This window comes from Meyerozyma guilliermondii, genomic scaffold (assembly GCF_000149425.1).
Source record: "Meyerozyma guilliermondii ATCC 6260 scaffold_1 genomic scaffold, whole genome shotgun sequence".
Taxonomy (NCBI): Eukaryota; Fungi; Ascomycota; class Pichiomycetes; order Serinales; family Debaryomycetaceae; genus Meyerozyma; species Meyerozyma guilliermondii.
Genome location: NW_001809800.1, coordinates 622157 through 631631, shown reverse-complemented (window position 1 = coordinate 631631; position 9475 = coordinate 622157). Strand labels below are relative to the sequence as shown.

The window sequence follows — 9475 nt, the reverse complement described above, 5'->3', positions numbered from 1 at the left end:
TTATACCGTAGCTTCCTTCTTTTGCTGATAAGCAGCCTCTTTTCCGGCATCTTTGGCCAGAGTTTCAATGCCAAATACTCTATAAAGTAGTTCATTAGTGTCTTTTTTGTTCACCATCAAGTTGACATTGGTTCTTCCTTTCCATAATGGCAAGAATAAATCTTCTAATCCTTCTTCACGTTCCACAGTGAGGAACACACATCCTTCTGACATTGCATCCAACCTCTCAGAAAATTCTGGGTCGATTCCTTCCTCTTTTATAGCTTCAATTTTGGGGAAAGCTTCTTGGAACAATTTTTCCAACAATTTCAAATTACATTTCAACAGACGAGCATCACTCAAGTATGGCTTGATAGTATGCAACGATTCGTTTTGAACTCTCCATGGACAACTTCCAGTATCACTTCTCTGGGCCACAAAGAGCTTTATACCTCCATGGACAATCTTGAGTTTCTGCTCGGTGATAGTGAGTATATCTCTGATAACTGGTGCCACATAGTAGATGGTTCTCAATGGTTCTCCGGTAGCATTTCTGACCAATGTGCAGTCCCGCGCAAAGTCGTCGCTAAAGCCATAAAATGGCCAGCACTTGGCCAATTCCGGGTGCTGAGGATCGAGGAAAATAAAAGGTTCTTCATTGGCATCTCTGGGCAAACGTTCTTTCTTTGGTTTCTGTTCAGTCTTTTCATCTATTTTCTGTTTTTTGCTTTCTTCTTCGTCTTCATCCGCACCTCTCTTGGCTGCAACTTTATCAGCTTCAGGGTCGATTTTCTCAAACACAGTGATGAAAAAACCTCCAGTGTTCTGTAAATGAGGGTAGACTCTAATACAGTTTTCCAAGTGGAATTCTCCAGCTTCGGTTTCTGATGGTGGGAACGCAGTTTCTGGTATACCCTCGGCACCCTTTTCTTTCTCTTCCATATCTTTTCCCAAAACTTTCCAGGTACTAAGACCTTTACGTCTGACCAAACCGGGCAATTCGTCGTCACAATTTACTAGTTTAATTTGGGCACCCCATTTTCTCAACGCAGCTGCTACAACTGCCTCATTTTCCACAGGAGACAAAGAACAGGTTGAGTAGACCAAACGACCACCTTTCTTGAGCAATTGCAAGCCTCTGTTCAAGATGTTCACCTGCAACAGATGCAAACCCAATGCATTTCCCACGGTGAAATCTTTCCACACATTGACATTTTTTCTCATGGTTCCATCACCAGAGCAAGGCACATCACAAAGAATTCTGTCAAACTTCAAGAACTCAGATGCTCCGTTCAACTTGATCTTGGGGAAGAGCTGGGCATCATGGTTAACCACCATAAAGTTGGGAGAATTTAATCGCTTCACTTGATGAACCAACATATGAGACCGCTTATAGTCGGAGTCATTGGCCAACACAAATCCTGTAGGGGCCTTTTTTTCGTCTTCTGCGTGCAACGCCTCGACCAATTGAGCCGTCTTGGAACCTGGAGCTGCACACATATCGAATACAGCATGGTGTGGCTTGATATCCATCAAGAGAGGTGGAATCATCGAAACGGCCTCTTGTCTAGAAATGTTACCAACTTCAGTTTCAAGCACCAAGAACCTCTGGGTCTTTGCAAACTGCTCGTTTTTACGTATAACCGCCTTGGAAACATCCAATTGCCATCCAAGCTTGTTTGGATAGTATTGCAAATTCTTGGGCATCAATTTCACACCTTCGAATTCGGCATCTTGCAATTTGGATACGTGATTTTCGATAAAATTTTCATTGATTTCTTTGGAATGCGCACGAGATCCAGTGATACGGAACGTCAATGGTAAATTTTCTTGACAGTGTTTCTTGAAAGTATCCCATTCATCGTCTCCAATGATGTTCATGGTCTTGTAGTATTTCTCCCACTTTTCGTTCTCACGAACCTGTTCTGTCCAGTACTCCTGACGGCCCTCATTACGGTTTCCAAAGCTCTTCTGGTTGCCCTTGTTCTTGCGAAAGTTTCTCTTACCCATAGCTACTGACAACTTTCTAAGATTCATGCACCTCATCTCAAATTTTTCAGAACCCACATGCCGGATGCGGCACGCTGCAGCGAAGACGATGCACGGTGCGGTAGGCGAACACGAGTAATCGAGGCGGGACTTGGCAAAATTTGCCCTAAGTTTGATTTGGAACGCAGAAGCTCTAGATGAAACCAGTCTAGAATTTCAGAAATTTTTGGGGTGCTTATGACCTCTTTGGCGGCTACCCCTATCGGGTAATCTCTCTTATGTCAAACGCTGCATCCTGCAGGCTGATGCGAGCTTGTTCTCTATTGCGTATTCTTTTGCATTTAAAACATTCACCAACTAGTCCCTATAAAACTTCAGACATGTTGGGGAACACTTTTTGTCGACGACTTGCGTACGAAATAGACTTTTCCAAGTCAGAAAGCCTTGCGAAATTTCAAACTAGATTTCATGGTTTGAACTTGTCATTCTACCATCTTTGTTTCCTAGGGTTTCTTTTGATCGTAAATTGTGTCAAGTGGGGGATGTTTGGAAGACTTACGAGGAATGAGGTCAAGCACTTGAAAGACCGGGTTTTTTACACTGGTTGGGAATTTTCGTTTGGTTTTATTCTTTTTTTCGTCAATACCAAGAGAGACATGGCCGACATCAAAAACGAGCTTTTCAAGTTTTCTGGTTTATTTTTATGCGTTCTTCTCCTTAAATGCTTTCATTTCTTGAGTGCCGACCGAGTGAATACTGTGTTTGGCAATTTAAATGGAAATTTTCGGTGGGCTCATCACCGATTTGGAATGGGAATACTACTAATTGGCTTCATTGATATACTACTTATCAGCAGATTTTTCAAAGAGGTAGACAACTTTCGGTCGATGCACAAATCGTCGTTTGGCGACAACATCTTGGCGGCAATTTTCGGCTTTGAAATCATCAATATGTTTCCTCTCATTGTCTTGACCGGGGTCAAATATACCTGTACATTGTACCGACAAAACCATTACTCAAAGACATCCCGGATGAACCAGGCAGTCCACGTTGCTGAGTTCTTGGTTAATCTCTCACGGTTTCTCATAGTGTGTATTTTTTCGGTGGTGTTTCTCTATTTTTACACTTTTCCATTTCACATCATGCCATCAAGTTACATGAGTCTTCGAGTTCTAGTCACCAAAACCCGGCATTTGATCATGTTGCACCGGAAACGAACCCGGCTTCTAAAGCTCAAGTCAGCTCCCCCAAATGGTGACTGTTCCATTTGCTTTGATACCCTTGACAATGAGTGTCGCACCACCACCTGCAAACACAGTTTCCACCTTCAATGTCTACACGAGTGGGCCAACTATGCTGAAACTTGTCCCGTGTGTCGTAGTGTGTTGTAGGAAGGTGACTAGCGGGTCTAGCCAAATATTTATAGTAAAACACATTAGAAGTAAAGTTTTTTAGAAGTTAAAAGTAGTTCGTATCGCCCGCGAGGGTGTCAATTTCCGAGTCTTCGTTGGTCAATTGCTTGGTCAACTCGTCAATATTGTGGTTCTCGTTCAATGGCTCTTCGTTTGGATCGCTGATAAAGTCGTGGTACTGATAGTCGTCGTGCTTGGTTACTTCTTGGAGTGGAATTTGGTGGTCTTCCAGTTCCTCTTTCAACTTTTCTCGGTCTCCATAGAAAAAGGTGTGTTCTTCGGAGTTTTCTTGGTCTTGGTCTCCTCCACTTTCATACTGTTCTTGACCGTTTTCATAGGGTTGTATCATATCGTCATTGATGGGCGACTCTGTCACCGCCGTTTCTCCAGTGTCCACAGGAATTTGCAGGCTGGACTTGGAGTGTTTTCGAGACACCCGGGTCTCGCCTCGTTCCTGCTTGATAGCCTGCTGTTCTCGGTACTTGGCCAAATAAATTTTAAGGGCCTCAGCGTAATTTTCAAATCCAAGATCATGCATCGAGTACAAGATATCTTCACCGTTTATGGTTTTTCGTTTTTCCCGGAGACACCGCTCCGAGGCCTCGCTCGTTAAGAAAGATATAAACTCGGAAACACATTCTTGCATACATTCTTTTGCATCTTTGGAAACTTTGGCGGTATTAGGAAGAGTGTTTTTCATGAGCCGGGACACATTTGCTATGGGAAGCCACCTATCTTGTTCGCGAAGTTCCACTTCGTGTGGATTGAGCGTAGGGTCCATTTTCGCGTGAGGTTTGCCGGCGCTGGTAGCTGCTTTGGATGCCCTGACTTCTGCTTACTTTGTTACGGTCGACACTGGCTAGTTTGCGTCGATGGGTCGCGGTGCTGAGAATTACGCACACTTTCGTGAGAGTGCGTACGTTTAGGAATAATGTCTATGCCTGGGAAAGACAACGATGAAATGGTGTCCACAAAACATGAGGATTCTGCTCTGCTAAATTCTGGCCTGGCTAGTTCTGCTGGTGCATCTTTGCTTGTTCTTACGCAAATTTTCACCAAATTAGCCACGTTTTCTCTCAACCAATTGCTCGTTCAGTACGTGACACCAACAGTTTTGGGCACAGCTAGCTACTGGGAATTTGTGGTTCAAACCATCTTGTTTTTCAGTAGAGAGGCAGAGCGTTTAGCGGTGCAACGAGCCGACAGCGATGTGGCTGCAAATTGTGCAGAAAATGCACCACATGCATCAAATCATGAAGACGACGCAGCAGATGATGCAGCAGACGATGCAGCTACCTCTCAAAAATCGTCTCTGCAAAAAGTGGTCAACTTTGGCCACTTGCCATTGTTTGTTGGTATTCCAATGACAGTGTTCATGCTAGTATGGTCGCTCCGTACTCAAAATGCACCAATTCCAGTTTTGGCGTCGTTTCTGGTAATTATGGAGCTCATGGCTGAGCCCATGTATGCACTCAATCAGTTCCAGCTTGGATTTTCAAAGCGGTCTCGAATTGAATCTTTAGCGGTAATTGGTCGCTGCTTAACGACGTTTATTGGTGTGGTTCTTGCTGCAAGAACGAAAAATGATGTGCATGCTGCTACTGCCTATGTCGCAGGTCAGCTGGTATACGCTGCTGTGGTGTACATAATGTACCGGAATTCAAGCTACAAGATAAGACCAATTAGCAACGCGGGTCTGGTTTGGAAACGATACTTTTCACCTCAACTTTTATCAGTTTGGAGAGGTCTTTTTATTCAAATGATATTCAAGCATTTGCTAACCGAGGGAGATCGACTTTTGATAAGCTGGCTCTGCTCTGCGGAAGAACAAGGAGTTTATGCTCTTGTGACAAATTATGGTTCTATCTTGGCTCGGGTTCTTTTTCAGCCGGTAGAAGAGTCGCTTAGGTTGGTACTATCCAAAGAACTTTCGACTTCAAGTTCTAGAACTCAAACTCAAATGGCCGCGAAAAATATGGGATACATTCTTTTGATGTATTTTCACTTGAGTGTGGTTATGGTGCTCGGAGGATACAATAACGGTGCCTACCTACTTCAATTTGCACTTGGAAGAAGTAAAGCGTTGATATGGAAAGAAACCAATGTGTTTCAAATTTTTTCCACAGTATATCCTATACCTTCCCTTCCTTGCTTTCAATGGTGTAATTGAAGCATTTTTCAGCTCTACAGCCTCAGAACTGCAAATCCAGAAATTTTCATGGTTTATGCTGGGACTGACAGCATTTATTTTGTTGCTCCTGTACTGGTTAATCCAAGTTCAAAATACAGGTCTTCTGGGACTAATGGTTGCAAATTCGACCAATATGATTCTTCGCATAATCTACTGCACCACTTACATGCAAAAGTTTTTGAAAACAAGAGGTATAAAGACGTCTATATGGCAGTCTATTTCACGAATTCGCATTGGAATTTTTTTGGCTATTGCATTGGGTTTGTCTCAGTATATCACTACTGAAAAATTACAGGTTTATGGATTTCCAAAACTTGTTCTTGGCTGCTTTACCTGCCTAACATATTTGGCAATAATTGCAGCCAGTGAAAAAAACTTAATACGACATGCCATCAAGTTCAAACGTTTATAGTAATAAAAAGAGTGGAGTCGACATACCAGTCACTATTCCGTCCTCCTTAAACAGCTGGGTCTTCCGCTTCGCCTCTGCACGGGCGGCTTACTGTGCTGAATTGCTTCCCTCCAGTGGTACTGCCGCTCGCTGCTAGAACTGCACAATTGATTACTCGAATTGAGACATTCTGACCGCGCGGATCGAACCGGACCCACGAAGATAGGTAAGCCGAAATAGTGCGCGCTCGGTACGCTTCTGCCAAATGCCATCACAGCACCAATTTTGGTAAAGTTTTTAGATATATCGTGGTGAAAATTATTTAAGAAACGAATTTTCCATTTTGCATCTACATGTCTGCTATAGAACTTCTGAAAACGATTGAAAGCCTCGTCCAAGTGGTGAATGAGAAAAACCGAGAACTAGAGAAACTCAAGACGGAATATGGCTCGAAAATAAACGAAATTAATCGATATTTACATGCTCTTCATGATTCCATCAGCCAAAAAGCCGCCATTTCTTCAACAAAAGAAGGCGAAATTTCTGACGACGAATTGATTAAAACTCTCAAGAGTCAAGTAAAATGTCCTCAGTGTGATACAGAGGTGTGGAATAACGACAAAAATACCGATTTTATTCTTTTACCTAGACAGAAACTACAAGCGATTCACCATCACGAGGTCAAAGTAGACAAAATCGACCAAATAACAACTTTAAGCCCCAAGAGCCAGAATTCAAACCAAAGCTCAAACCAAAGCTCATCGCATCCCCCAAAGCCCAAAAAGTCAGCAAAGAAAACCTGTTCATTCTGCCACCAAACTGGCCATTCCAGGGCCCGGTGTCTACAAAGACTCAATAACGACTCGAATTCATTACGAAAATAGCTATATGCTTGCAAATATAGTACAGGATTATCGATGCCTACTTGGCCGACTGAGCCATAGCCTCTGAAGTTAGTATTGGTGGCTACCACAAGTGCAAAAAAATTGTACATACCTCGCCTTGACGCATCTTGCAACAATGTGCAATCCACGGTGTTGGAGCTCATGTGCACGTAACGCACGGTGGAACCTCTGATAAACAAGTTTTTGACCGATTGCATGTGGGGGTACTTGTCCTCATTCAAACATATGACATTATCCAACTTCAAATTCAAGTATTGGTCTACGGTTTTTAACGTTCCCCTGATCTCTATGTCGTTCTTCAACTCCACCGTCACCTCTTGGTCAACAAGGGTCTTGAAAAAACTGAAAAACAACATGACGTTTGTTCGATGTGAGTGCCGAACTTGTGGATGAGAGAAAATAGCACCCGTACACCAACTGAGCACAGCTCCTGAAGGCTGTTTTCGACAAGTCAAATCCAGGAGTTTTCTGAGACTGGCGGGGAGTAATCTAGCATATACGGGTTCAAAGTGGCGCGCATAAAGTTCAATTCTTCATGGAACTCAACAAGGTCGTCGTCTTGTACTTCGTCGTTGAGCCCAAAGTCCTCGGGCTGGATGCAGGACGACTGAATCTTTTTTATAGGCGAGCTGTTTAGGGCAATGGTGCGGCTGGGCACCTGGTGATTGGCTGCAACAGCCAGTTGTTGCAACAATGCTGTATCGATAAATTCGGGGCACGGCGGTTCAGTATTTTCGTGGGAGAGAAAAGCATTGTTGACGAAAGATTTCATGAATGGTGTGTTGGTTTGGTTTTCGCTAGACATCAGCATAAAGTGATTTTCGGCGCTGGAAAGGCTGCTGTCGGTTTCAGCATGGTGACTGTAGATGTCCAATTTTGGAATCTGCGAAAAGTGAAAATTATTCGTGGGAACTATAGCTTTGTTGTCCACGGTAGGAAGATGTAACGAAGGAAGCAGCGGCAACTGGATACATTTTTTTATTCTAGGGAGCCTGGTATTCGGCCCCTTGGAAATGTAGCTTGATGGTGAGCGTCCTCGTACAACGAGAGGTGGAGTGGTGGTAGTGGCTATGGTGATGGTATTTCCGTTCATGAGAGTCACCGTGAGTTCAACTTGAAGGAAGAAGTCGCCTGCTATGTCGAATCGTCGTGGTGACAGGTTGGTGGAAAATTGGATTCGTTCGTATCTTGCAACCCTCGCTATTCTTTCAGCAGGATAATCCGCTAGCATCGAATTAGGGTTGCAATTTTTTCTCGCTGTTTTCTCCAAAAAAAGCATGTTTTCCAACTCCCTGATTTTGGATCCGTTGCGTATATTGGAAGATTCTCGTATTACCTGGTGACTTGGTAATTCGCCAGGAACGGCCACAAATACCGTAGGTTCATTTATGGGTCCGCGGTCTCTTTTGGCAGTATGTTGCACCAATAAGGGGTCAATTTCGTCCGATGAGCATTCACAGCATATCTGAAGACTGAAGTTTCTCACGAATTCCCGCCCATTTTCACCATCAACGTATAATTTGTCCTCTTGTAAGAGCAGAAGCCCTGGGTGCGAACAGAGCTCAAACGCAGCCACAAGACTAAAATAATTGCGTTTGTACCCTATCCAAACCGAGTCCACAAAATCGAACCCGCGGTCAATTCGTGCACTTAATCTTGGAATAACTACATCGTTTGTCGTTGCCGAGTAAATATTTTGAAGAATCAACGTTGTTTCAAACGGCGGTCCCACTTTGTACTGGTACCTAGAACGAGGTGCAACTTTGTCCTTTGGGTCTAGCGGCGGAAGCTGGGACATCATTTTGGTGCTGCTGTCGAATTTGTGACCTCGACGATGCCGTCCCATGTCGCTATGGGGTACAGTTGGGTTTGTTGAGAAAGATGGGTGCAAAGAAATTTGCAGCCATGTCACGTGACAAAATTGAGAGATAGTGAGTCAGAAACTAATGAGGTTTTTTATGTGTGTTGAGCAGAAAAGACTTATTTTGTTGCATGAGCTCATACGGTACATTGTAAACAATAGTGACTTTTATGTTCAAATCTCAATCAACGATGAATCAAATTTAACGATACACAGTTCTTTGCTGCAAAAAGAGGCTCTCAAGTATAAAGAACGGCTCGAACTTCACTTTAAAGTCAGTTTCAAAACTATTTTGCACATACTAATGAGCGACGATATCAGCCAGGTAAACAATGAATATGATGAAGACTTGATATTTTTCACTGACATTTCAGAGGACTGCGGCTTAAATCTCAGCTTTGGCAGGGAGATTTATATTGTAAGTTTAGCACTTGAAATTGCACAAAAAGCTGATGTTAGCCGATTTATTGAGGACAGTTCGTGGTGAAAGTGACGAACGGCGATGTTTTATACTATTGAATTGATATTGGTATTTCCTGTTATCTTGGTGCTTCTCTCGCACTATAAAACGACCATAAAAAAACAACATTTTGTTAATTTATAAAGGAGTGTACCAATGAGACCTACATATATACTACAACACTAGCAAGCTGTGTTCTACTTTAGTCGTGCCCATTGGTAAGTAGTCGTAGGTTCCCCATATTCTGCAACCGGTTCCCGCACGCCTCATCCTCATCTCGTTTTTCA

General features: G+C 43.2%; 7 protein-coding genes across 7 annotated transcripts; 3 read left to right on the top strand and 4 right to left on the bottom strand. All coding sequences in view use genetic code 12, as the record gives it.

Annotated features, from left to right (window-relative positions):
- Positions 1–2025, bottom strand: PGUG_00345 (tRNA (cytosine-5-)-methyltransferase; the record flags this gene model as incomplete). The annotated part of the gene is made up of 1 exon (XM_001486918.1): positions 1–2025. One exon carries the CDS (start codon positions 2023–2025, stop codon positions 1–3), a length of 2025 nt encoding a protein of 674 aa, XP_001486968.2.
- A 221-nt stretch (positions 2026–2246) lies between these two features.
- Positions 2247–3359, top strand: PGUG_00344 (uncharacterized protein; the record flags this gene model as incomplete). Its single annotated transcript, XM_001486917.1, has 1 exon — positions 2247–3359. One exon carries the CDS (start codon positions 2247–2249, stop codon positions 3357–3359), a length of 1113 nt encoding a protein of 370 aa, XP_001486967.2.
- A 67-nt stretch (positions 3360–3426) lies between these two features.
- HAP31 (Hap31p) lies at positions 3427–4161 on the bottom strand (the record flags this gene model as incomplete). Its single annotated transcript, XM_001486916.1, has 1 exon — positions 3427–4161. The coding sequence occupies one exon, from the start codon at positions 4159–4161 to the stop codon at positions 3427–3429; it is 735 nt and encodes a 244-aa protein (XP_001486966.2).
- A 150-nt stretch (positions 4162–4311) lies between these two features.
- On the top strand, positions 4312–5550 carry PGUG_00342 (glycolipid translocation protein; the record flags this gene model as incomplete). The annotated part of the gene is made up of 1 exon (XM_001486915.1): positions 4312–5550. The coding sequence occupies one exon, from the start codon at positions 4312–4314 to the stop codon at positions 5548–5550; it is 1239 nt and encodes a 412-aa protein (XP_001486965.2).
- A 765-nt stretch (positions 5551–6315) lies between these two features.
- Positions 6316–6846, top strand: PGUG_00341 (uncharacterized protein; the record flags this gene model as incomplete). The annotated part of the gene is made up of 1 exon (XM_001486914.1): positions 6316–6846. One exon carries the CDS (start codon positions 6316–6318, stop codon positions 6844–6846), a length of 531 nt encoding a protein of 176 aa, XP_001486964.2.
- On the bottom strand, positions 6636–7223 carry SNP3 (Sm-like protein; the record flags this gene model as incomplete). Its single annotated transcript, XM_001486913.1, has 1 exon — positions 6636–7223. The coding sequence occupies one exon, from the start codon at positions 7221–7223 to the stop codon at positions 6636–6638; it is 588 nt and encodes a 195-aa protein (XP_001486963.2).
- Positions 7224–7318: 95 nt separating this feature from the next.
- Positions 7319–8713, bottom strand: PGUG_00339 (uncharacterized protein; the record flags this gene model as incomplete). The annotated part of the gene is made up of 1 exon (XM_001486912.1): positions 7319–8713. One exon carries the CDS (start codon positions 8711–8713, stop codon positions 7319–7321), a length of 1395 nt encoding a protein of 464 aa, XP_001486962.2.
- Positions 8714–9475: the final 762 nt, after the last annotated feature.